We start from the raw sequence: 27,704 nt of genomic DNA, 5'->3' as shown, positions 1-27,704 counted from the left end.
GTAGGAAATTTGGTATAGGGATTGTAAAAACAAAGCAAGTAAAGTCGTGGAAGAAAGTCATGGTCATATGTTCGTGCGGTTTTGCTACTATCACAACAAAAAAAATGTAAAGAAATGGGACAAGAAAGTGATAATGATGGAAGTTTTTGCAAGCAAAATATGAAAAATATGGCAGGGTGTGCGAAACTAGTTGGAAAGGGTTCGTTGTGATTGCTTATTTGTTGGTTGTTATAGAATGAAAACAGAGTTTTGTAATAGGAAATGGTTCTTATCGAATCAAACATGGATGGATATGTATGTATGTATTTGTATGCGAGAGAGTAAAGAAAGGATAGTTGTGTTATGCGAAGCAAAAACGGGGGGCAAAATCAGGTTCGAGTAACGAATATGAGCATAATAATCCACGGTTGAATGCCAGTTCCTGCTGGGGGTGGGGTTGTGTGTTTCCTATTTCTGCCCGTTCCAATGTACGCACTTCGCCTAGACACAGTATATAAAGGGTAGAATGCAACACAGGCGATTCTTAGGGGTTAAGAAAATTATGCATAAAATTTGATGTCTACAACTGCCCATAAACTGGACAGATAGATTATAAATGCACATGGTGTAAAAATCAGGATGCGTTACATGATGTGATGGAAATGCGAAATGGAAAAAGAAAACAGTGAAAGTGTATGCGGCTCCCTAACAGTAAGCTCTGCTGCAAAAATCCGCTAAACAGTGTGTTTTGTTTAAAAGTTCTATTTCTGAGGTGTGAGGGTAATTGTTGATATTTGTTACGGCTGGAAGAGATCGTCGTATCGAACGAATGTGACTGTGATTCGTTTGTTCATTATGTCTTCTATGGAGTTATTATTTAAAAAAAAAAATAAGCTTACGTCATATATGCCGCCTTTGCAGTAGTCAAAGTTCGATTACGATTAGATAGAATTTCAGGGTTCGCGTGCGTTCTTTGGGACAAATGGACCATTGGCAGGACGCATGCTACCAATCCTTCCCTGTCATATCTTTGGGACTTGAAACAGCGTTGCACGAGGCTTCTTGGCCTCCCAGTGCCTTGCTCTTCGTATGGTCGTATGGCTTATTTTTATATCGTTGGAAAACTATAGAAAAACTCGTAGGTCCATTACAGGTGTGCACGCGTAGTACAGGCAGACATCATCCGGTTCTCGCGGGAGCTTCTCTTACCAGCTACTTGTGATTCCAATTTGTTTTTCCTATTTACTGAAAAGTATTCAAAAGATGGAAGGAGCGCGCCGCATAACATTTCCATACAAACAACGAACGCAAACCACAAACTTCGAGTTTGTGTTTCGTGTGCGTATGTTTGCAACAGTGCTTCTTCCTATTTGTTGTATAAGTGCACCATCCATCCTTTATAGTAATAGTGGAAGGTAAAACAAACGTAAACGCGTATACCACTGTGAGAAAAGCCTGTGTGTAGGTAAACGTTTATGTTATTCCGGTAGAGGAAAGAATGCAAAAGCAATGTTTATAAATCAAATCAAACGCTAACAATAATTTGCCTATTGCTTACTTCGTTTCAGTACCAGATCCTCAGAAGCAGTAGCGTTGTAGACGAAAAACGTTATGTACGTCTCAAACTAATACTTATATTGTCGCTCTGTTTAGAATTAGTCTTTAGGTTTACATTTTCATTTCAAACAAAATTTCCAACACAGTCGGCACACGGTATTCGTTGAGTGTATCGGCTTGTATGAATGTCAAAGCTTCGGTGGAAGCAAAGTTTGAACGTGAGAAGGGCTATATGCCAAGAGATAGTATATAATGTATAGAGTTGATCAAGCGGGTGAGGAGAGAAAGAACGTTCGTAAGTGGATCGATCGGGAAATGTAAAATAGTTAGACCAAATTTGGTGAATTGTAGGGCAACGAACCAACGGAAAGATAGGGAACAAATGTGACAACAGATTATCCTTTGTCACAGTTGCGCTCTGTGTAATGTGCGATCCGTTTCTCGGTTCGCTTGATCGAAGCAGTAACCATCACTGGGATTAGGATATATTATTGGTAAATTGTAATTTTCGTTTTTTTTATTCACGATTGTCGCTTCTATTCGCGATGATGATTTTATTCAATTTTGTGGAGCCAGTGAAGGTTATATTTTACATGCGATAATATCTGAAACCACAAACAATCGGTAATACGCAACACTAAACGTGCATGGTTTTTGTTTTATTCATATTGAAAACAAGTTGTAACCACCTTCAAACCAAATCCAAATGTTCCATATTCTCTCGCGATAGTGAAGCTGCTGTTTCGTTCAAATTACGGATTGTTTGCCAGTAGGAGAAAAAGGGGAAGAAGGAAATAAATTTATAAAATCCTAGACATTCTAAAGCTTGGGTGGGTGATAAAAGAAAATGTAAACTATATAGAAGAAAGAAATGAATTACTGAGAATAAAAATACAGTTTAAAAAAGTGCCCCGCCTAGTGATGAGAGTGGTTAGTAGAGTTGCCATGGAGACGCCTGGTAGTTTACGATGAAAGAAATAATAACGGATGTACAGTCCCACGTTGCGAACAAAAGTTGCATAAATACGTAAGATATTTGGATTTCTTTCGTACCGAAAATGTAGAATCCATTCATTGGTATCCGTTGACTGTAATCATTTATTTGTGTACTTATTATGCCATTTTCTTTTTTCGTAGGTTTACTTCACGCAAAGCAGGCTGAATTTTATTCAGCCCAGTCTATTGGGCGTATCCGTTGCGGTCGCACGTAGCTAGATTCACAGGAATGGGCTGCAGGGCGACAACCATCGAGTACTTGGATACAGTTACACACGCAAATACGCGCTGCAGGCTAAGCTTTAGTTCTTTATCGACGTAGTTAAGCAGATAGGTTAGTTTGTCATCGATGGTGGTGGCTAGAACTTCGTAGTGCGGTCCGATCTGAAGTTGGAAAAAGAGAAGGTAGCATGAAAACGCATTCTGTGAGCTGAGATAATTATTATATCGACAATTCTATTGCAATCGAAACATGATTTTTTTAGCTGGAAAATGAACGATTATTCACACCGTAGCTTACATCAGCTTGGTTCACTATGAAAAATATCAAGGCTAGAAAACTAGTAGTTACTACAATGGTTATGCAAGCAGGACAGTTAGCTTAGAAGGAGATCAAAACGATAAGTAATGAAATGTATGTACTACAATTTAGTTAAAACTACTCGCCCGTACCAAAGTCAGACACGGTGCACCGTCGTTGAGCGGCGCACAAGAGGCGATCGCTTCACCTAGATCCTCGATGTCGTAGATGATCATTTGGGTGATCGTTGCCGTCAAGTCTTGCAGCCGCTCCAACCGTATCTGCTCGATCTGGAAACATTGTGACAGGAGGTAGTATGCAATCCCGAACTGGCTAAACGCTCTGCTCGAGTATTTGACGAAACAGTACTCAGCGTAATCACCGGCGGCAACGAGCGAGTTGACAAGGGCTTTAACCACTCCGCAAGCTTCAGCGACAAAGAAACTTTCGATCGCACTGTCACTAGCGATCGAGCTGTCAAGGGCCGCATTGTAGGCAGTGAACTCGCCCTCAAGGTTGGTGGTCAAGGTGCTTAAGGAGTCCGCGTTCAGTAGCAGATCCAGGCTTGAAAGCGCTGGTTGCAGATCGTCCGCATAGGTGGAGATGCTCTCTATCGTACTCTGCACAGCACTGAGTGCCGTCAGCTGTGCATTGTACACGGGCGTGATAAGGTCGTCAAATCCGGTAGAAATGTTGTCACCAATGTCGGTGGCCTTGTTCTGCAGTTGTTGAAGATCATCCTGTACAAAGCCAACGTTCTCTCTCGCTTCGTCCTTGATGTCGCTGATGAACGCATCCGCCACGACGAGCATCTGTTGACCCGACTCGATGACATACTTGAAAATGGGAACGTCCGAGTTCAGCTTGATCAGCGCATCCTGCACGTCCGGCACCATATTGATTGTGATGTACTTGCGCAGATTGGCGGCCGATATGGCGGTGGGTGTGTTGCCTGGTGCGTCGCGTGCCGCGATAACGCCCGCCTTGAGGCGATCCAGTGCGCCGGAGAGCGTGTTCAGCCTTTCCACGGTTGTTAGATAACCGTTATTGAGGCCTGCCGCGATGTTGCTGTTGCTGTTCAGCTGCTTCAGGACGGCCATCTCCGCAGTTAAGCCGCTCTGGACGAGCTGGCTCAGCTGGCTGATGGCCGTGCTGACGGCCTGAAAGAGCGGAGTCACATTCACGTTTGATTTGTCCGCTGCAAGGGTGCCGAGGGCGGTCGCAATTGCCGTACCCTTGGTGGTAATTTTGGAGCCGATTTGCATAAGGGCAGTCTTCATATTATTTAGCAAGTTGTAGCCGGACGTGAGCGGCAGGTCCGTATTGTCAACTCTGTCAAACGTGCTAATCAGTGTGGTGGACAGGGTGATCACTTTCGGGGTTCCGGTAAGAGTGGCCTTGATGGCAAAATCTGGCCGTGGCTCGGCCCTGGCATGCTAAATAATGAAGCCAAATAAAAAAAAACCGGTGTGAGTATATCGTAGTTAGCGTGACGTAACAGCCGAACGCAATTGGAGCGATTTGATGACGTGTCGTGTTTCATCCTCACCTGCAGGGTCGTTCCCAGAAAAACCACCAGTGCCAGCAGCGGCAGGACATTGCATCCCCAGTTCATCTTCATCGTGCCCCAGGAGGAGTATGCACACATTCACTCACAAACACTCACGAACTGGTACGGTGAGTTTTTGACCTATGACCCGCGCGTTTGTTTGTCTTCCAGGCTGTGCCCGTTGCTGGTACAGACGGTGCGTTATGGGGGTTCTACGCAAGCGAACCAACTGAGTAGGAATACTTCACGGCGTGTCTTCATGCTGCGTCGGAAATCTGCAACGGTGCGCACGAATTTTTAGATTTTTCCCCCCCTTGTTGTTCTTTATCCTCTGTCGTAGAGACAACGTGTTGTTATTCAACTTGGTTGATTTGTTCAGCTAGTAGCAAGGCTGGCACTTGCAGCTGTACAAAGTATCGCGTGGAGCTGTTCAAGTCGTTCGTTTTTTTTTTGTCTGAAACGTTGTAACAATTATCGCAACTCTCCCGTAGGGAATTATTATGATAGGTTTATTTGTATGAAAGGTTTGCAATATTTTTAAAATTCTTCTAGAAACTTTTCGCATACAGTAGTATTTGATCATGACGAAACGATATCCTATGTTATTATAGTAGGTGGTTAAATGGAAGTATTTATGTTTTTTTAATTCTTCATTCTCGAAAAAATATTTTTATCTACAATTGTTAGTTTGTAAAATGTACTTAACAGCTTAATCAAAAGATTCTCTAAGTAAGGTTAGAAATGTTTCCGTATTTGAAATTTTCACATTGTTCTTCTTTAAGCTGTTTGTATATGCAATTGCTTTATATTACTACGAATGGCATATACAGTTCAATAATAACCCAAGATGAGGGTGGGTACAACAAATACAGTGGTAGCGCCAGTTAGAAAATCGGCCCATGAGCGCCGAGGCCCACCACCTCGCCGGCGTGGGTTCGAATCCCAACCGAAACCGGACCCTCCTCCTCTGTATGAGAGGACTGACTATCAACGTACAAAAGGGAAAAGGTCTAGTAAGCTTTTCATGGGCAGGCATGACCAAAAAAGCTTGTTGTTACGCCAAAAAGACGAAGAGCTTATGCTGTCCCCAATGGGAGGACCAACACTGGGTAAAGCCAATCAGGAGATCAATCTTAGGCAACCAATTATGAGATAGAACTATTTTCATAGCAACCATGAGCAGTTTTAATTGGATTTTCGTATTCAATAAGTCATTCAGTGTCGGCAGGTTCAAACGAAGCCGGCTAGTATGGATTACTTCTACGGATGAGCAAGGCAACGTTGGAGCATGGTCCAGACCAGTAAAATGAATGAAAATTCAAATATTCGATCAGTTATTGGCCGATATTTGAACCGATTTATTTTTAAGTGATTTATAATGTAATTTAATAGAATTTATTTGGTCAAACCAACGAAAAACAAAAACACACACACATACAAAACAGTTTTAAGCAATACATTTACTTCACTAGTCGGTAAACGGTGGGTGCAGGGGAGCTTTACTACGCCATTGACCCATCCGTTTCGCAAGCGTCGACGTTCGCCTGGAGTTCATTCATTACCTGCCGAATTGCGAACTTTTGTGCGTGGTAGCAGGCTGAGAAACGCTGCACGCTGGAATCCGTTTCGTGCGTGAACAGCTCCTTGAGGTAGTCGCGCTTGGCCGTGGTCAATCCCAACAGCGTGTCGTAGAGGGGAGCGATCTGAGCGTGGAAGGAGAAACAAACAGGTTAAAGAGACATAAAGTTGGATACCAATGACCGACGACGTAAGAACCGAATGCAGCTAAAGGTTACCATCGAGAAGCAGTGCGTATTGTCCGGGAATGAGATGCAGGTGGTGAGCGCTTCGGACAGATCCTCCACGTCGAACAGGATGAGCTGTACCAGCGGCTCAGTGGCCTCGTAGAGGTAATCGAATTTTACGTTCTCGTTTGCGTAGCAGTCGCCCACCATGTCCACGAAGTTCGCGAACATGTTGTACGCCAATGAGGAGTACTTCTCGAAACAGAACGTCGCGTAGTAACCATTGTCGATCAGCACGTGCACCACCGCAAGCAAGGGCAGGCAGCCTTCCTCGCTGAAGAACTCCGTCACGTCGTCGTCAACGGCACCCACGAGATCCAGGTAGGCGGCGACACCGTCGGTGATGTCGAGTGTCAAGGAAGCGAGCGCCTGCGTGCCGAGAATGTCGTCGACTTTGGTCAGTTCCGGTGCGAAGTTGTCGGTAAAATCGGTGCTAGCGTCCAGCTCGTCCTGGATGAGTGCAATCGCATCCGTTTCGGTTTCGTATCCTGCCTGCAGTGCCGCGGCAATCCCGTCCGAGCTTTCTCCAGCCATGGTGAGGGTCGCCGTTGAGTAATTATCGAACTCGGTCTCTACCTCGGTGATATCCGTCATCACTTTGTCCGTAATGTCGATGATGAAAGCGTCCGCCACCTCGAGCTTGTCGAGCGTGTTCGTCACGGTGTACGTGATCACCTGTATGTTCGAACGGGTCCGATACAGTGTATCCTGCACGTCCTGCATCATCTTTGGCGTAACATATTTATTGATGAGCGCCGCCGGAATGGTGGCTGAGTTCTTGCTCGCCGCCTTTGCCTGCTCGATTCCCGGCTTCAGCCGGCCGAGCGCTAGCCGCAGATTAGCCAGCGCGGTACCCATTTCTCCGAAGCTGTCCCTGAACTCGGTCGTAACGTACGTACCGATGATGTCCTCGAGGGTGGTGAACTCGTCGCTAAAACCTTGCGACAGCAGTGTCTCCATGCTGGTGATGGCGTTGGTAGCCGCATTGAACACCGTATCAATGGAGGGACCGGTGTTGGTGGCGAGGGTGGCAAAGGCTGTCCCAATGGCTTCGCCGGCCGTCGCCACATCCTGGCTGATCGAGTATAGGATGTCCCGAATAGTGGCTAGATCCTGGAAGTTAGATTCCACGTCGATACCGTACTCGTCCACGTTGGAGAAGTCCGCCTGAATGTTGTTAGCGATCGTCTGCACCTTGGCACTATTGGACACCGGTCCAGGAATGCCGAAATCCGGAAACGGTAATGCTTCTCCGCCTCCCTATCAAAACGTCACATCGTCGAAAAGGTTCGCGAGACAAAACGGAGGAGAGAAAACAAATTATCTTCATCATCATCATTGTCCATACTCTAACGCCACGTGATCGTTCGTCGTTACCAGGCAACAGAGCAGCAGCACTGCGCTGACCAGCCAACAAGCGGCGGTCCAGAAATGTCTCGATCCTCCCATTGCTTTGCACCAATCGATTATAGCAACCGCGCAACTGAGCGCTACTCCGTTCGTTTATCACTGTCCGGCTGGACGCCGTGCACTTCTGAACCGGGAAAGACGGTTACTTCCTTCCTGTGCAAATGTTTTGCTGATAGCACCGCACCGCACCGCGACGGTATCGGACACAGCAACAAAAAAGAAGCGCGACGTTTCTAAGGCAAGAACAACAAACGAAACGGGCGGGAGAAGTAGTATTCCGTCTCACCAAATTTGGCCAGCTCGGTATGCAGCTGTACAAACTTGTGCCACCGTCGTACCGTTCGCAAGAGGGCACTGCGCTCGTCGTGAATGTCGAGAAACTTGCTGGATGTTTCACCTTGAAGTAACCTTGAAAAAAGCCATGGAATGAGATTGCGAATTCGATGAAATGTTACGAAGGTATAATAAGATCTGCTCTTTTTTTTTGAAACTATACATTGTAGTGCTGTAGGTTCGTCAACATCGGTACACAACTTTATTTTTAAATCCAATTTGCAATCTGTACTGAACAGAAGCTGTCCACAATTTTCTACTTGCTCCACTGCTTATGGACGTGCACCTAACCTCAACATACGAGCAAGGGAGCACGTGAAGTGACTTAGAATTTCAGCTGAATACTTATCGAAGTGTGATATTTTTCGCGACTCGTATCGTTTCTCCCAGCATATGGAGCCAACTTCAACAGGCTTATGTTTCTTCGTACGAAGGACGTTTGAGAGGAAAATATCTTTTAACCCAAAATCTTAACTTTTTTATTATCTGCTTTTAATTGGTTCCCAAACAAAAACAGAGTTTCCAATATTTACTACCCATCTTTTTTGTAAAACCCAGTGCACAGGGCAGCCCGTACACCGCGTTAGGCGTTGGGTCCATCGAGCTCGCAAGCTTGTATATCCGCCACGAGATCTTCTGCGGACGCGAGGAGTCCACACTTGCCGCCGTTAACGCAGGCCGCCATGCGGTTGTAGCTAGCGTCCGTTTCGTGCTCGAGGATGGCGGATAGGTCCTCCTGCTTATTCACTATCACTTGGGCGAGCTCAAGGTAGTACGGACCGATCTGAGAAGGGAGGTGGAAAAGCGTGTGATGAATTAAAACATGCAGACTGAGAAACTTAGCTGAGTGTTGGAAAACACCACGACCTACCAGGGCAATACAATCTGAGCCATTCTCCCAACGGTAGAGGCAGGTCAGGATGTCTTCGGCGAGATTCTCCACGTCGTACAGGATCTGTTGGACCAGCCGATCGACGATCTCGTACAGTTTCTCCAGTCGAACTGCCTCGAGCTCGTAGCATAGCTGGAATCGGTTCGCGTTGATCGACACCAGCTCGGGTAGGCGGGGCGAGTACTTGCTGAAGCAGTAGTCGGCCCACGGTCCAGAGGCGATCAACACCTGCATAATGGCTTGCACAGGCGTGCACAGCTTTTCATCGTAGAACCGGTCCAGATAGTCATCAAGTGTGACGACCCGAACAAGATAGCTGTTTAACGTGTCCTCGGCGGCGAAGGCAATGGTGTTCCGATTGGCCTCTTCGAGTGCATTTGTGTACGCGGTCAGCACTGGCTCGAGGAAATCCGAGTAAGAGCCCAGCTGCTCCAGTTCGGTCATGGCAAATCTCAGCCCGTCGACTTGAGCAGTGTAGGTAAGCCGGAACGGAGTAGCGATGCCGTCCGACACTAGGTACGTGTTGTCCAGGAGCTCCTGCTTAAAGCCGTCGTACTGTCGGATTACTTCGATTACTGCACTATTCGCCTGCTCCATAACGGTCGCTAGGTAAATGTCGGCGTTCTCCAGATGTCCCAGCGTCAGCCCAATGATGTACGTCACCAGGGGCAGGTCGGATTTGAGGTCGTGTATGGCGCGCTGCAGCTCGTAGATCACCTTCGGTGAGACATACCGCCGGATGAAGCTGGCCGGTACGTCCGGTGCGCCGTAGGCCGTGGTCGCAGCTTCGATACCTGTCTGCATTAGCCCGAGCTGCGTTTCGAGCCGCGATAGTGCGTCGAGCAGCTCGTCGCTGGCATCGGTAAGCATATCGGTGATGTAGTCGCCAACCATCGTTTGAATGTCATCGGTTTGGTCACTCAGCCCCGTTTCCAGTAATGTGCGCAGGCTGGTGAGCGCGCTCGTCGCGTCGGTAAAAACGTCCGGCAGAGGACCGGTGCTTGGGGCAAGCGTTTCCAGCTTGTCGGTTAACTCCTGGCCCGTGGTAGCAATGTTGGTGGCGATCGTCGTAAGTGCAGTCTGCAGATTGTACAGGCGAGTGTAGTGCGACTCCAGCGAAATAGTCTTTTCGTCGATCGCGTCAAACTCGACCGCGGCATCGCTGGCAACAGTAAGCACCTTCACTGCACCCGCCACGCTTCCATCGATGCCGAAGTCTGGCCGAGGGTCTCCAAGCGCACCCTGTAGCACAAAAGCGACATAGTCAAAACATGGTCAGTTCGTATCATGGAACTGGCACACAGGAGCCACTACTCACCCGGTACAGCAGGCCCAGCACAAGCCAACCGTAAACAAATTTCATCATTAATTCTCTGGAAGACCGTCAACGGTACTGATGTGGGTCGATCAACCGTTCGACTCGAGCCGCGTTGTTCTCGTCCCTATACGAGCGTGCACAGATTTTCCGTACACGTCGGCGTCGCCTCTTTTGCGGCTGTGCAAACAAACCGTGGCCCGAGGCCGTTTGCGTCAGACGGTGGCATGTTTGTCCTCAAATCCTCTAGCGCGGCTCTTGAAAACAACCGATACTGACAACCTGCTTCGGCGTTCGTTTGCGACATGGAGGCGTACCTGTTTGTCTCTACTTTCGTTTATTTGTGGTAGATTGGGCCGGTAGGTGGCTGTCTGGTTTTGAGGTTTTGTAAAATTTCGGATGGACTAGCGACCATAGAGACGACCACTATCGGCATAACACTGTGACCTCGAAGAAAGTATTTAGTCGAATGGTGATTACGTACAGATGGTCTGGGGAGAAAAGAGACAAAGTTACTAATACGTTCGGGAAATTACTTTTGCTAAAAACTTGTTTATTTATTTCAATGAAGGATTTGGCTTAGAAAAATTGGGGGCTATGCTAGGAGGGAAGATAAAGAAAGGCGCAAAGCCACTGACATTACGTCGACATGAGCATCGCTTCGCTCGTTTCGTTTGATTCGCTGGAATTGGAGGATTCGTCCGGTCGTGGTCCGCATTCGACGCACCGATCCAGATGGAACAAAATCGCCTTGACGGAGTGCACTGTCGTGTATCTGGCGGACTTTACGCATGCCGCTAACCGAGTGTAGTTGGCATCCAGCTCTGTCTCGACGAGGCCTAGCCAGAGGACAACCTTTGCCAGTAATCCTTCACCGAGCTGGTTGAGGAGATAGCCGTACTAGAGCAACAATTAAAAAGGGTTTAGTTAGTAAAAGAAAATTACGACGACCACGCAAGTGCTTACCGTAGTCAGACAGAAGTCTTGGTTGCTCGGTAGATCGACGCATACTGCCAGCCGGTAGGCGAGATCTTCTACATCGTACAGTATAAGATCGATCCAATCCACCAGCAAATCTTCCAGCGTCCGGAGGCGGTTGTATTCGACCTCGTAGCACTTGCTGGCTGCGAGAATGTGCAACTCGTACAGGTTATACACCCGGTCGCTGTACTTGTAGAAACAGTATCTGTTGTATGGTCCGCCGGAAACGAGCACCCTGATGGTTTCTTGGATCGCAGCGCAAGTTTCGTCCTGTAAGAACTCCTCGAGGTCATTCTGCAGAGCGAGTGCGTCTGAAATGTACTCATTGTAGAAGTTCTCGTACTGAGACACATCATCTGCCAGGGAGGACTCCGTAAATCGTTCTAGCAGCGATTGCAGCGAAGGCTCCAAACTTGTCGCGTACGAGGAAACCGACGAAATCTGATCTACCAAACTGTCTATCACGGGTAGCTGTGGGAATAGAACGCATTGAACCGAATTCAGGACGTACGAGAGAACGTCACCCTGCAGGTCGCTAGTGACCTCGGCAAACTCTTGAAGCGTATATTCGAGCATCTCTTCGACTTCACCGATCGCCTCACTGGTGACATCTATCAAGAATTCGTCGGCCTGCTCTAAATCAAACAGTGTGCTTTGCACCATATATCGGATAGCGCCGATTCTCGCGCGGACATCCACAATCGCGGCTAAAGCGGCGTTCTGCACCCTGGCCGACACCTTCGAGCGGACGATGCTTGACGGGATTTGGCCCATTCCGCTGTATGCCGCCTTTGCTGCCGTCACGCTATCCTGCAGTGTCCGCAGCTTTTCCGATAGCTGGAGCAGGCCCTTTCGCATGGATTCAAATGCATCCAGAAATCTCCCCTTGATGAACGGGCCGGTAAGGCCGAGTAGCAAATCCAGCTGAGAGTTGAGCCCCGTGTCCATTAAAACCTTCAGACTGTCGATGGCAGCATCAACGGAACCAAAGGCGGTGGCGATATTGTTCGGTCCGTTGGTTGTTGCAAGAGAATGCAATTGCTGAGCCAGTGTTGTACCAGCGTCCTGGACCATGGTTCCAATGTCGACAATCGTACTCTGCACAGTGTCCAGCAACGTGTAGCCACTCGTGAGCTCTACCGTAACGCTGTTGATTTCCGTGAAGGCGTTGTTCAAACGCGACGCCTCGCTCACTACATCACTCCGGACGTTCAGGTTGGCGTTGATGCCAAAGTCCGGATTTGGCATAGCCCAGCTGGCCTGGTTTGTGGTGGAAATGGAACGTTAACATTCAGGCATCAAAGAGCGCTGCGTTACAATCTCTACAGCATTTAACGATGAGACTGGCGTTCCAATATCGGATAACTATAGTAACCGAGCACACGTTACTATGGTGAGCTGATGTTGGAAACGTCAGTCTGATCTTATTAATTTTGCCAGGGAATTGACACCACCGAGTACCTGCAGCTGGAAAAGCAGCGCGACGCTAGCAACGACTGCCGTTAGTTGGTGGCCTGGTCCTCCCATCGTTCTATTCCGTGCGATCTCTGTGCAGCTTACTTTCGATCAGACGTATCCACCGAAACACTATCACCGTCGAACCGGGCAACGGACGCGTTTATATACACGAAATCTTACCCCAAGCCTTACTTGCATCACTGCGGTGCACTGCATCACCAGCCCAACTATATCAACAGCTCTCGGTGCAACGGTGGAAAACATTACATTATAGAAAAGCTAACAGAAAAGTGTGTCGATATGCCGGGCGCAGCGTTCTGTTACCCAATGCGCACCATTTGTCGCATGCCAGGTGCTGGCCGTTTCCAAATCACTTCCCTTGCACTACATCTAGCTTAGAATGTCTTTGAATTTGGGAAACAGCTTCATTCCTCATCCCACCCGTACGGCGACAATAGGGGTGTACTTTGTTTTCCCTCTTCGGGAAATGAAAAATTGACTCGTTCTCAATAGATGAGTATCAAGAACTATGTTTGTCTCGTCAGAAAGTGTGCAATCTTAAAGATGCGACACGGTCAGGTAGTGTTGATGAAGTTTTTAATTTGACAGCCTAGGACAGTTGCGGCCCAATTGGTGTCGGGTTCCATTGCTATCTGGCGTGACTTCCAAGTGAGTCGTTGTATATAATTACGATGTATTATAAACATAGTGATTTGATTATACTTTTGAAAAAAATGACTGAATTCCAACAGCTCTATCTATCATTTAAACTGGTTAAGGTCATTATTTACGAGTAAGATTTCCAATATGCTTTTAGGTAGAAAGACCTAAACACTGTAAACTGTCATGTAGGACATCGTATAGTAAGTTATGCAGTTGCATAACTCATAGTTGGCACGCTCATAGTTGAGCACGTCGTGCTGAGATGGCCTGTACATCAATCGTTCGCCAGGCATCTCGGTCCATGGCTTCAGCTCTCCATCCCCGGGTGCATCGGATGCCACTGTGCCGTGCGTGCCGCTGGTGGGACATGGGACGCGCTAACCAACGGATCCTGAGAGCCTTCGGCACCGTCGGGATATCCGGCTCACCATCGGGATATACAGCTCTACTAGCTCGTGGTTCATTCTCCTTCTCCACGCGCCCTGCTTATATACGCCACCAAAGATGGACGGGAGCAATGGCGTTGGAGTCCGCCATAAGCAGAGTTCATGAATCATGGCCAGACAGAACGACCGGTCTTCTCAGTAAAGTAATGTCGCTGTCATCCGCGAAAATCGTGCCACAGTTGTCTAAGACCGCGCTTCTCAAGACACCGTCAAGAGTGATGTTGAATAGAAGGCAGGAAAGCACATAACTTTGCCCCAGATCCCGGTGAGATTCGAACGGATCCGACAGCATGTTCGCGAATTGTGGCCTCTAGCAGCCATACCAACTTCTCAGGGAAGCTGTACTGTCGCATGGTATTCCATATCTCCTTCCTATCTACGGGGTGGAAGGCCGCCTTGAAGTCGATGAAAAGGTAGTACGTCGGGATCTGGTGCTCTCGGCACTTCTGCAGGATCAACCGTGGAGCGAAAATGTTTCACCTCACCATACAATCAAGCACTCTACCTTGTGTTTTATCTTTAAACTCGCTTCATCATCATTTTAACCCATCTTTTGTCTCGTTCAAATCGAAGGATTTTCTGAATGCAATTTTTCTTATTCTTGTTCCGTGGGTTGTTCGTGGATTTAATCAAAATATATTAAACTAAATTTTTTTTCTTTAGGTTTTTGGTATTCTTTTCGGGTGGTTTTCTGTCAAACTTTTAATAATATCCTCCGAAGTTCAAGTAGCGCGTTCTTTTCAATATACACCACCTGTAGTCCATGCATCAGACACATAACAAGCATTATTTAACTTTGTTATTACACAGCTGTGTTTGCCTGTGACTCAACTAGTTCTATTACCATATTGAACCATTTTCTCATATTTTCATAAAGCGGAAAACACTCGCCAGACTGTTTACGGGCAGCATTAAATCATTTTATTTAATATTTTATGGCGCTTCTTCTAGAATGAATAATTATGCAATCCAACAAGTAGTCTAAGTTTAGCTTGGGTCGTTTCTCGACATGCTTCAATATTTTAGCATTGGACATTATGTCGCTTAGTTCGGTCCGTCATCTTCACATGCACTGATATCCGTATTCATATCGGCAATTCGTGCAAGCATATCGTACTTGGCTGCTACAAAGCATGCTTCCAGGCGGGCCAGTCCGGCGTCGGTTTCGGCCTCCACAAGATCTGTCAGCACCGTCAAATGAGAGTCGTCGATTTCGCTATGCAGATTATGCAGGTAGTCTTCAATGCCCTGTTTTAAAATAGAAATAGCATGGACAATTATTGTTTGAACGGAGGATATTTGAAGCCATTTTTCTTTTCTCTAATACTTACGCTATCGTTGCACTCCGTGGCGTAATCCAGGCAGGTATCCAATGTATCTATCAGGTCCTCGGCGCTGAACGCAATCTGCTCGGCAATGCTTATCAGCACGTCCTGCAGCGTGAGCAAGCGCGTAATTTCCAGATCAACGCACTGTCCAGCCGTGCGAGCGTTTATTTCGAAGAGTGCAATGGCCGCGTCACCATACTTCTCGTAGCAGTACTCGGCGTACGGTCCTTGGTCGATAAGCACTGTGACGACATTGTATATGTGATCGGCTGCTTCAGTGCCGTAGAACGCATCATATCCAGTAGATACGTCGGGGATATTGGTTTGATACGTGGTGTAGGTACCCTCAATAGATGTTATGGCCGAAGTAAGATAGTCTCCGTAGACAGATACCATCTGATCCGCTTCGTCTCCGATACCTGAGATGGTAGTAAAATCGTAACTAGCCAAAGCAGTATCCGCGTCGAACGTTTCCTGGATTAAGGTTTTGATGTCAGCGGCAGCATCATGGTATAGGCCTACTTCATCCACAAGTGCCTGTAGTTGATCGTCGATATAAACCAGGGCATCACCAGCCGCGCTAGCGGCGTCATTGATATAGGCGTCGGCCAACTGGAGGAACTCCTTGGATTGCCCGAGTATGAAGAATATCAGCTGCAGGGTGGCGCCCACTTCCAGCGTAGCTACGGTAACTGCGGCCGTATTGTAGACGTTCACATTTTGGCGCAGGATAGCCTTCGTTACCGTGCCCAAACCGGCCTGCGCAACTGCATCATTCACTTCGTCCTGTAGGGTTCCTACCGCATCGCTAAGGTCATTCAACTTGTCGTTCAGTTCACCGAAGGCATCCTCCAGCTGGAGAACGATTTGGTTGGTGTCCAAGGCGTTGTCTAGATTGCCGTAGTTGATCGATAGACCCGTGGTCGTGGAAGTGATGTAATCGTTCAGCTCTCCAATAGCGTCTAATGCAGACCCAAAGACATCGGTTGGGTCAGTGGTCGCATCAGCAAGGGCGACGATGGCGTCCAAAACTGCTTTTATTAACGCTAACGAGTCGGTGCCGATGGCCGTGATTTCGTCCAGGATATCACTCAAAGTCGTATAATCGGAGGTCAGAGTGATAGCATCGGTGCTCCATAGCGTGTCCACATCGCTGCTAGCGGTACTGGCAGCAGCTGAAGTTTTATCAGCACTGAACACGTCAATGCTTAAACCAAAGTCCGGGCGTGGGAGTGCAGTGGTGAGCTGGCAGAAGGAAAGGGGTCGGAATAATGGCTTAAGTCACACGAGCAACATCGCGCTGGAGTTCGGAACACTTACCTGTATGGCGCAGAGCACCGTCGCGACGGCAAACCCAAACGTTCTCATTGCTACTGGTACGCCTTGCGGACTGTTTATGGAGCTTTGCAGAATTCCATGGACGTTTATATTGCTCTCGGTGCAAGCTAGCGTTCCTTCGGGAGGCCTTGCGATACGAACACGCGAAGTGGATGCATTGCTTTTTAGGTTACCGTTTGCGAACGATGTCACGCTCCGTGAGACAGAGCTACAATCTGTTCAAACAGAACGTCAACACTGAAGATCCTCGCCGGAGAGAATTGCACCTAAAGCCATTCCTGTTTGTCATTATTTTGGCCACAGTCCCTGAACCGTTACCTATGCTGGCTTTGCATATTTTTCTTTTAACAGATGTGGTTTGCGCTACATATAATCGGCCGCAAAATTGAGCATACAACTCATAACTACATAACTTTTTCTGTTATAAATTTACTTTTGTAGCTTGTTTATTGTTCAAATGAAAAGTACAAACTGCATGTTTACTACTTCTTCCTGTTTTTGTTTATATAAAACAAGCTGATCCAACGAACTTCGCCTCGTCCCATATTAACAATACGCTAATATTGGAGTAACAAATTATTGAAACTCAAGGGAAGCCCCATAGATTCGGTTCATGAAGATGTCGACACATAACAATAACAAATCCATCTTTAAGTCGCGCAAATCAGACAAATCCAAAGAATGTTTTAAAATTCCAGTGAACGATTCACGGCTTCGTTTTCATTGTCAATACGATTAATCAATTGATATGAGCGCAATGGTCCAGCTGGATTCATTGAGCTTGAAGCTGTCAGCAATCCAACGGTGGTGCTAAAACGTTCACAGCCCATAACCTGAACATGTGCCCATGTTGTTTAATCCAAAGGGTTCAAGCCCGGCTGGTGGGAGGTCTAATGTAATTGCCAAAAACGTCATGTTTTTCTTCAGCCACGGTTGAGTCCTTTTTGAGGTACGTCACGGGGCTCCATTCTATTGGAAAATGACGTGTTTTTGTGCTCCAAAGATGGCTTTTATCCATGGCAGAACGTGGTCCTACAAAATGTTCATATTAACCTTGGTATTAAAATTTAATTCAGCTTTGATAAATGCAGAAGGCATTTTAAAGCTATTGGGCGAAACGGTCTCAAAATCTATGACTCCGGCCAAATGTTTGGCTGTAAACTTCATTTTCAGGTTCTCTGGAACATCCTCAATCTTCTTAGGCGATATAAATCTGTCTGTACGTGTGTTAGACACGGGATGGTCGATGAATATTTTTTCACCAGAGAATACGATGACGGCTGACCCTGACTTCATGGGATGTGGTCCATCAAGGAGTGATCGTTGGATACGGTAAACAGTAGCCAGGTGGCATCCCGCGATCGATACAATTTGTTTTACGGGCTTTTGGGCGAGCAGTAAACTAATCACAATGTATTAACGTGCATTTTTCTCAACTTTATTACTCGAAAATCACTCCTTTGATTACATCTTCTCATAGTATACTACCAGATGATTACACACACGTCATGTGTCACGGTATAAATTATGTTTCAAGTTATCCAAAAATAAGCATTGAAAATTTTCGCATTTTTTTATGGGACATACTGTAGAACATTTTTAATTCGACGATTGGTGCTGGCATTTGAATTTCAGTCAATAGAATGCTACTCATAAAAAACTCACAATTTCAATCAACACCAATGCTTCATTAGAACATTAATTTTTTTGTTCAAAATTTCCCTTTCAAAGGTGATGTGAAATATCTTCGGCGATGTCATTTTTATACGTATCTCACAATCAACGGGACTTTTTATGGCTTCATCGAAATAATCTTTATATTGAGTATAGACACTTTCACACTGTATTTGTAACTGTGTTCGCGCAAAATGAAAACACCCCTCTGTGTCCATGTACCGGGCACCTTTGCTTTTGCATACTCATTTCTCCGATGCATTTAATTTATATGCGAAGTTACTCCGAATCAAGCAATAATCTCGGATTAGAATCGCTGCTGCAAGTTGGAATCTCGTTTCATGTGTTTTTTTTTTTGCTTGCTGTACTCCTGACTCAAAAGTTCTTGGTGAATTCTTTAACCATTCTTCAGATAAACTAAACATTGAAATAAAAAACAAAAACTGTGGAATGCACAACAACGTATCGGTTCGTTTGATACTTATCTCATCTCCTTCAATGCCAAAAAACGTCATATCCCTTCAGGCGACGTACTGCAAACTTGTTTGATAGATTTCCCTGAACTTACTCATCATTCATATTTGTTTAGCAACAAAGCTCTATTCTGCCACTCAACAAAATTCATTCAACGCCTATCAGAACCAAATATACGTGATCTAGGTGATCGCTGGTTGATTAACCGAGATGAAATTATTCGATGATCTGGGAATTCGGACTCATGACTTGTCACAAATTTAATCGGTTTGCAAGGAAAAAAATCATCCCAAAACTTCGTTAAGATCGTCCAAGCGGTTTCTTAGTTTAGTTATACATCGTATATTTGATTTGATTGTATGAAAAATGCAATCTTTACAAATCTTTTCATTTTCCGGCTTTTCCTTAAAGAATATTAAAGTTGTCTTTTCTTTAAACTTTCTATTAATAAAAACGAACAAATAATCTGATTACATCGTCAAGATTGGCTCAGGTTTGGTTTAAAACAAACAAACACTTATTTTAATAAGTTTCAATGTTTTTTATGGAAAAAAGCATTTATCGAGTTTTCTGGGTTTCTGGCTTTTTCTAAGGATTTTTCTAACTTGCATTGTTTTTATTGGACCAAAAGAAACAAATCATCAGAAGACATTGTTGAGATAAGTCCAAGCGTTTACGTTAGAAAAGGTAAATTTTATTTTTTTATATATTTTTACCGAATTTTACCGGCCTTTCCTTGGGAAGTGTCAAATTCTCTTTTTTCCTAAACCTTCCTTAAAAACGGAAGGAAAGGTAAAAAGGAACAAATCATACGAAGACGTCATCAAGATTTGTCCAGCCGATTTTGAGTTTTACCATCACGAACATACAAACATTCATTTTTATAGATATGGAGTGGAAGAAGAAGAGATAATTTCTGAAAACAGGCAGGTTTTAGCAACGCAAAATCGACCATACACCTTCGTCTTTACTAAGCGTAACTTTACTTCGGGAACTTTAGTATGTTTCAAGCAAAGTTTCTTTAGTAGTTTGACCATCTATGAGCCTGAACAGAGCCTAGGAATTTAGCACTTTGGCAAGTTTTTTTTACCCAAATGGGATCTGAACGGCTATTGCCACTTGTACCATGGATATAGATATGTTTTGCACACAAAGTTCTTACGGGGACTACAACTAGCGGTCAAATGGTCACGATCTACAATACTGACAGAGGTGGACAAGCGAAAAATAACTTCTTCTTGGCGTAACGACCTTGTTGGCCTGCCCCCGTTAAGGGCTTACGAGACTTTTGACCCTATGTGTACGTGGATAGTCAGTCCTCTCGTACAGGGGAGGGGGTCCAGTCTGGGACCGGGTGGGATTCGAACCCACGCCGTCGAGGTGGTGAGCCACGGCGCTCATAGGCCGATTTTCTAACCGGCCCTACCGCTCGGCTGTCGCGGACCCCTAAAAGTGAAAAATAAAGGGACACTTAAAAACGTTACCACCAGAGGAAGAAATTGATTTTTATAACAATCGACGAACGAGAAGACTAGAAGACTAAGAATGAATCCTTATAGAGAATTCCAAAGCAGGTCTAGAAATTACTTGACACTCTTAGAAGGTACGCCAGTGCTAACATCAACTGGGGAATCGCTCACAGGAACACTTTGCTGGGTTGAATTACTTCAAAAAAGCCTGTCTTTCAAAAGGTGTACATGATGATGGAACTGTGATTTGGAAATGAAGCTTACTGTGACGTCAAAAGAGTTCATATAAAATGTCTTGTTCGTCGATTAGCCGATCTATTCGAGTCATAAAATAGGCAGATGACGTGGTAGCAATCTGATTCGATGCCAGAGATTTAGCATTTGGCCTTCACCATCAAACACGCTGAAGGGAGCGTTGTGCTTAATGTTCAATGCCAGCTGGAAGAACTTAAAGTATATAGTTTAACAAAACCATTATGGTCAAAATGGGTTATTTGAACAATTTTAAACATGACCAATAACCTGTCGTTAAAAAATTATCTTACTTTGTGACTACTGTCTCCAGTAGGACAACGATACAAACCTAACCTACAAACACGTCGTGTGGTACTGGCATCGTAAAATGTGCTTAAGTCACTCAAAACACTTCCCTAGATCAATGGACCTCAATCCCATGGCACATTTAGTGGAATCGACACCACAGGTGTGGGATCGAATCTTGAGTCTGGCACCCTCCGGTATTACGGACAGCCGTCCGTCTACCGATCTATAATATACAGTTGGTCCCGGCAGTACGCGAATGTTTGGGACCGAACGCAATAGCGTATATCGAATTTTCGCGTATTGCGGATTTCCTCTGCCATATCGTTTGATGCCTCATATTGAAGAGTTGACACTGAGAGGGAACCACTTTTTTAACAAATCTTCTATCCAAATCACTAATAAGTGTTTTCATTTCTTCTATTGTATCATTATATCTCTGTTAAAAAGTGCATATTAAAAACTTCATTTTACCAAAACAAAGTAAATTTGACTAATCAGAACTCAAGCAACGCTATGAGCTGTCAGTTGTAAAAAATCGCGTATTGCGAATTCGCGTATCTCGAGTATAGCGTACTGCGGGGTCCAACTGTACTGTCTTTCGGTCACTGAAACTCTCTTTTGAGAGAGGCCTGATCCCACAAGGGGATATCGTGCCACATAATAATAATAATAATAATAATAGATCTGTACGCCGGAGGTCCACGACAGCCGAGCGGTAGCGCCGGTTAGAAAATCGGCCTATGAGCGCAAGTGCTCACCACCTCCTCTGTATGAGAGGACTGACTATCAACGTACAAAAGGGGAAAAAAAGTCTCGTTAAGCCCTTAACCACCATGGTCGTTACTCCAAGAAGAAGAAGAAGATCTGTAATTTTGCGTTGATAAAAAAGGACCTCTTTCCACTTATTATGTTACCATTAAAAATACAGACTAGTTATGTAAAAAGATATTTATCTTGTCTGTATATATTTGTGTTGTCTGATAAATTTGCTATCAAACTAAATTTAAAAAAATAATATATTTGTGTTGTCTGATAAATTTGCTATCAAACTAAATTTTAAAAAATAAATTAGGGCAATGTTTGCGCGCGTTTTGGATGAAAATCCAGTGCTCGTTTGGTTGTATGCTAAATGTTGTGGCTGACTGTAGTTAGCGTAGAATAATGTATGATCATTCTAGCGTTTAGTGCCGAAACAGAGCCGTGAAATGCAAATATGTTGGCAAGAGTTCTCTCGTGTAAAGTTGCTCGAGATTGGCCTGAGCTCAACTCCACGCCACCAGGGACCCTGGCGCTCGTTGCTATACCGCAAAACTAACTTTCTTATAGGACAATTTTGTTCGGCTCTTTCTTATGCTCGCTTGTTTCATTATATTGATCCACTTTCTCATAAAAAAATAATCATTCACCAGACTGTTTACGGGCAGCGTTGAATAATTTTATTTACTATTTCTATGGCGCTTCTTCTAGAATGAATAATTATGCGAACCAATTGGTAGGATAAGTTTAGCTTGGGTCGTTTCGTGACATGCTTCAATATTTTTGCTTTGGACATTATGTCGCTTAGTTCGGTCCGTCATCTTCACACGCAGTGATATCCGCCTCCAGTGAGGCGACTTCCGCAACCAAATCGTACTTGGCTGCTACAAAGCATGCTTCCAGGCGGGCCAGTCCGGCGTCGGTTTCGGCCTCCACAAGATCTGTCAGCACCGTCAAATGAGAGTCGTCGATTTCGCTATGCAGATTATGCAGGTAGTCTTCAATGCCCTGTTTTAAAATAGAAATAGCATGGACAATTATTGTTTGAACGGAGAATATATGAAGCCATTTTTCTTTTTTATAATACTTACGCTATCGTTGCACTCCGTGGGGTAATCCAGGCAGGTATCCAATGTATCTATCAGGTCCTCGGCGCTGAACGCAATCTGCTCGGCAATGCTTATCAGCACGTCCTGCAGCGTGAGCAAGCGCGTAATTTCCAGATCAACGCACTGTCCAGCCGTGCGAGCGTTTATTTCGAAGAGTGCAATGGCCGCGTCACCATACTTCTCGTAGCAGTACTCGGCGTACGGTCCTTGGTCGATAAGCACTGTGACAAGCTCGTAAATATGACTGCAACCGTGGTTGATGATGAAATCATCATATCCAGTAGATACGTCGGGGATATTGCTTTGATACGTGGTGTAGGTACCCTCAATAGATGTTATGGTCGAAGTAAGCTCGTCTCCGTAGACAATTACCATCTGATCCGCTTCGTCTCCGATACCTGAGATGGTGGTAAAATCGTAACTAGCCAAATCAGTATCCGCGTTGAACGTTTCCTGGATTAAGGTTTTGATGTCAGCGGCAGCATCATGGTATAGGCCTACTTCATCCACAAGGGCCTGTAGTTGCTCGTCGATATAGCTCACGGCCTCCTGGCCTGCGATACCGGAGTCATTGATGTAGGCGTCGGCCAACTGGAGGAACTCCTTGGATTGGGCGAGTATGAAGAATATCAGCTGCAGGGTGGCGCCCACTTCCAGCGTAGATGCGGTAAGTGCGCCCGTAACGTAGACGTTCACATTTTGGCGCAGGATAGCCTTCGTTACCGAGCCCAAACCGGCCTGCGTAACTGCAGCTTCTACTTGATGCTGTAGCCCGGTCAGCGTGCCGTCAAGCTCTGACAACTTGGAATCAAGCTCACCGAAGGCATCCTCCAGCTGGAGAACGATTTGGTTCGTTGACAAAGCGTCATCCAGATTACCGTAGTTGATCGATAGACCGTCGGACACGGAATTGATGTAAGTCTGCAGCTCTGCGATAGCGTCTGTTGCAGACTCAAAGACACCGGTCGGGTCAGTGGTCGCATCAGCAAGGGCGACGATGGCGTCCAAAACTGCTTTTATTAACGCTAACGAGTCGGTGCCGATGGCCGTGATTTCGGTCAGGATATCACTCAAAGTCGCATAACCGGAGGTCAGAGTGATAGCATCGGTGCTCCATAGCGCGTCCACATCGGTGCTAGCGGTACTGGCAACAGCTGAAGTTTTGTCAGCACTGAACACGTCAATGCTTAAACCAAAGTCCGGGCGTGGGAGTGCAGTGGTGAGCTGGCAGAAGGAAAGGGGTCGGATAGAAAAGAATAATGGCTTAAGTCACACGAGCAACATCGGGCTGGAGTTCGGAACACTTACCTGTATGGCGCAGAGCACCGTCGCGACGGCAAACCCAAACGTTCTCATTGTTACTGGTACGCCTTGCGGACTGTTAATGGAGCATAGTGGAATCCTGTGAGAATTTATATCTAAATCGATGATAGTATTTGTCGCGAGGGCTACACGCTTTGCGATGCCGTTGCTTGCTGGCCGCCATTGCGGTGCGAACGTGGCCGTCCCGTTGCGTGAACCGCTCGTCTGGCTCGGGGCAATCTGTGCAAACAAACGCAATCGAAACGGCGACGTACCCGCCTATTGCCGTTTTGTTACCGTGTCGACGTATTTGCCGGCAATAGGTGAGCAACGTGTGCAAAAGCTGCACGAACTCGTCGACGTGTACTTTCCGTACATCGGCCGGGAAAAGGATTGCGATACGTCATCACCTAGTCGTAGGTATGAGCGAGTTTTGGTACGATGTTTGTGCGTACGCCCGTCCGGAACTGAGGTTTGGGTCAAAAATATAAAAATACATATCATCCATTAGCACATAGCGCACGGCATGGCTTTATATGCCCATTTCCACGACCATCCAGTGGAAGTCAATACAAATCGAACATCTTACATTCGCCATGCGAAATAATACGCGTGTGCCAAAGTACCTACGGCCAATCCTAGCAGTCACCAGTTTGCCGTAAACAGGCTACGTGTCCCCGACGTAGGTGTCGGTGACGGGGTTCCGATGCCATTTTGAAAACGGCGTCTCACACCGTCTCCAAGCTGTGCAAACACAACGTGTCTTGGGGCACTTGGTTCGAACAACTCCTCGGTTCGGGGCCACCGTTTTGCATCGTGTTCAAAACGGCGTGTTGTTGCCGTTGGTGTACATCCGTCGCAGGGAAGTCAGACTGTTTGTTTTCTCTGGCCGAACACCAGCCACGCAAAGCTTCGGGCTAGGATGGTAGGTTTCGCGTTGCCCTGTGCAGAACTTCTTGCTACCGGCCGGTTTAACCTTGAAAACAGAGACGGGGGAGGTGGGGGATTTCATATAAATCCCCTTTGTCGTCAACAAGATGGATTCGGAATGGTAACGATAACGTCCAACCGAAGCTGATCTGTTGACGCGCGTGGCGGATTTAAAAAGCCAGTCAATGCACCAAACAACGAACCCAGGTAACCAGGTAGGTGAACCAAGCCGATGTAGCAGTAGAATTGGAAAAATGTCAGCAGTCCCCAGTTTTATGTGATGCAACTTAATGAAACTGCCAATAAATAGACCAAATGTTAGCCTCTATAGCATGGTTGAGACATTTTTAGAACAGCAGAGTTGAGGCTTGCCTGTGATATTGTACACTATTTTCGCATTTAAGCGTGGGCATTTCATACTTTGCCCGTTGTAATATGTCATTGGAACGAACTTATGAACAAAAGGATGAACCAATGTTTAAAGTTGAGCAGTGCCTAGCAGCAAGGATGAATAATGCGCCGTAACTCGGTTTATTTATGTTGCACGATATTTTTCAAATATATATTTTCACTGATTGAACCATCGCTAGCTAGACGATGTACGCTACAACTGAACGTAGCAGCCTAGTTTTATGCCTGGGGGCCATTGAGCATGCAAGAGCCAGTGTCATCGCTGATCTCCATACCCTGGAAGATAGTCACGTACAGAGAGGAAATAAGGCACGCACCAAGACGATTTTCGCTGGCTTGGGCTTCGGCGTCCACTAGGTCCGACAGGGTAGTGGTGTGCTCCGTGACCTGGGTCGCGAGCGCAGTATAGTATGGTTGAATCTGAAACGGAAGTGAACAACATGGAGACGGATGAGCACAAACCACTTGCGATTGTCGCACGCTGCTTATGGTAGAAACAAATGCTCACAGTGGTAAAGCATGAAGTTAGGTCAGGATCGTCCAAGAGCAGACACGTAGCCAGATTGCCGTACAGATCTTCCAAGTTGTATCCGATCTGAACGACGATAGCAGCGACGACCTCTTCCAGCGTTACAAATTTGTCCACTTCGCGCTGGAAGCACATATCAAAGGCGCTGATGGTGAGACTGAGCAGTGCGACCACTCGTGGCGAATATTTGCTGAAGCAGAAGTCCGAGTTGGGCGCGTTGGCGGCGAGCGCCTCCGATACCGTCTCGATTGGGAGGCAAAGGGCATTGCCCAGATCAACGTTCAAATCCTCGAAGTAATCGGGAACAATTGCGCTGTACTCGCTTAAGGACGTGCCAAACGCTGTTTTTGCGGCCTCCAAACCATTAAACAAAGCGTCACCTAAACCTTCCACCTCAGATTTGAGTGTCGAAGACGTGTACCCAGTAGCTGCTGTTAACGCTGCATCGATTTCGGCAAGCAAAACGCTTACTGTGTCCGGCTCGTTGTCATCGACTTCCGCGGAGAGGGTTGCGGTCTCTTCAATTGTTAGGTAATCTTGGAAGTCCGATACTGAGGTAGCATAGAAACCGACATGATCTTCTGCATCTCCCGTTATTTCCACAATAAACTCGTCGGCCAGATCCAGGTTCTCCAGCGAACTGTTGATGATGTAGTTAACCAGCTGAACGTTCGCACGGAGCGTGCGTGTGTTAGTAATTACGTCGGTCACCGATTTGGCAGCGATGTTCTTCTTGATAATGGTTGTCGAGACAGTGGACGACGTTCCGGCGGCTCTTTGCGCCTTACCCACATCCGTTTTCAGTGTTCCCAGTGCGGTTCTGAACGTTCCGATCGTTGCTAACACATCACCAAAAGCATCATCGAACTGAATCTTAATTGCATTATTCTCTCGTATGGCAGTCTTAAGTTCCGATATTAATGTGGCAAGTCCAGTTCTAAATAGTGTCTCTAGCTCGGTAAGCTTGGTTTCGACCAACCCAAAGGCTGGTGTGTATGGACCGACATCGTCCAACGACAGCGTCTTGAGCTGGGTCGCCAGAGCCGTGCCTTTCGTTTCAATGGCATCTCCGATGGCGATCAGCTTAGTTCTCATCGTTCCCAGCATGGTGTAGCCGGCTGTAAGTGTGATGTCCTTTAGTCCGGTTAAAATAAACTCAGCTTTTAACCCGTCCGCCGCCACTGCCGTTTTGTCCGAGTTCGCGACATCACCATTGATACCGAAGTCTGGTCGCGGGAGGGCCAGAATGGTCTGTAAAAAAAGGGTATCAACTTCAAGCGTGCGGTACAATTCCCGTTCGCGATCGGCAAGTCTGCCGATTGGAGTGGTTGCAAGAGACTTACCTGGACCAGGCAGAGGAACGCCAAAGAGAAGCAGAACGCCTTCATGTTGCAGAATACTGCTGCTTTTGGTCGCCCCCTGGCTCCGATGGCTCCATTTATAGTAGCGTGCCATTTGCCGAACGATCCTCCTGGCCGGGCCGCTCCGGCCATCGTCGTGTGCGTTTGGCAGCAACCATTTCGTGAAGGTTATTCGCCTGCACGTTAACGTCCCACTGCGCCTTGCAATGCACTCGGCTTCTTGGGAGCATTGGTGGTGGTGATGGCGCGCGCTCCGCCCATCACGGACACGCATACGCGAAAATGCAGCTGTCCAAATAGCGTCCCAGTGCGACGTGGGCATGGGTTTTTTCGAGGCTGTTCTTGGCTTCGTTCTGTTTCTGAAAAATGTTTTTCCCCAACAGCAGACTAGAATGGAAGTCCCCCTCCCCTCTCCCCTCCCCCTCCAACAACCAACCCCTTTTTTCCTCGCGACCACGTCGCTTATTGGATGGCTGTTTCCGCTGGGACACAGGGACAGTGTGTCTGTGGGATTCCGTACCGCCATTGTGTTGCAAAGCAAAGCCGAACAATTTGTAAACCAATCTAAAGGACCTT

The 27,704-nt window shown here is 46.3% G+C and overlaps 2 protein-coding genes across 2 annotated transcripts; both read right to left on the bottom strand.

Annotated features, from left to right (window-relative positions):
- Positions 1–8,732: 8,732 nt before the first annotated feature.
- On the bottom strand, positions 8,733–10,295 carry LOC131293047 (uncharacterized; the record flags this gene model as incomplete). Its single annotated transcript, XM_058321127.1, has 2 exons — positions 8,733–8,933; positions 9,021–10,295. Coding segments are annotated over 2 exons (1,476 nt in total), but the record flags the coding sequence as incomplete, so codon positions are not given.
- Positions 10,296–25,457: 15,162 nt separating this feature from the next.
- On the bottom strand, positions 25,458–27,155 carry LOC131293046 (uncharacterized). The gene is made up of 3 exons (XM_058321126.1): positions 27,111–27,155; positions 25,747–27,018; positions 25,458–25,658 (listed from the first exon to the last, which is right to left on the bottom strand). Exons 1-3 carry the CDS (start codon positions 27,153–27,155, stop codon positions 25,458–25,460), a joined length of 1,518 nt encoding a protein of 505 aa, XP_058177109.1.
- Between the last annotated feature and the right edge of the window lie 549 nt (positions 27,156–27,704).

Source organism: Anopheles ziemanni, chromosome 2 (genome assembly GCF_943734765.1).
Source record: "Anopheles ziemanni chromosome 2, idAnoZiCoDA_A2_x.2, whole genome shotgun sequence".
NCBI lineage: Eukaryota > Metazoa > Arthropoda > Insecta > Diptera > Culicidae > Anopheles > Anopheles ziemanni.
Note: the sequence above shows the minus strand (reverse complement) of the source record. Positions and strands in the feature narration are given on the sequence as shown.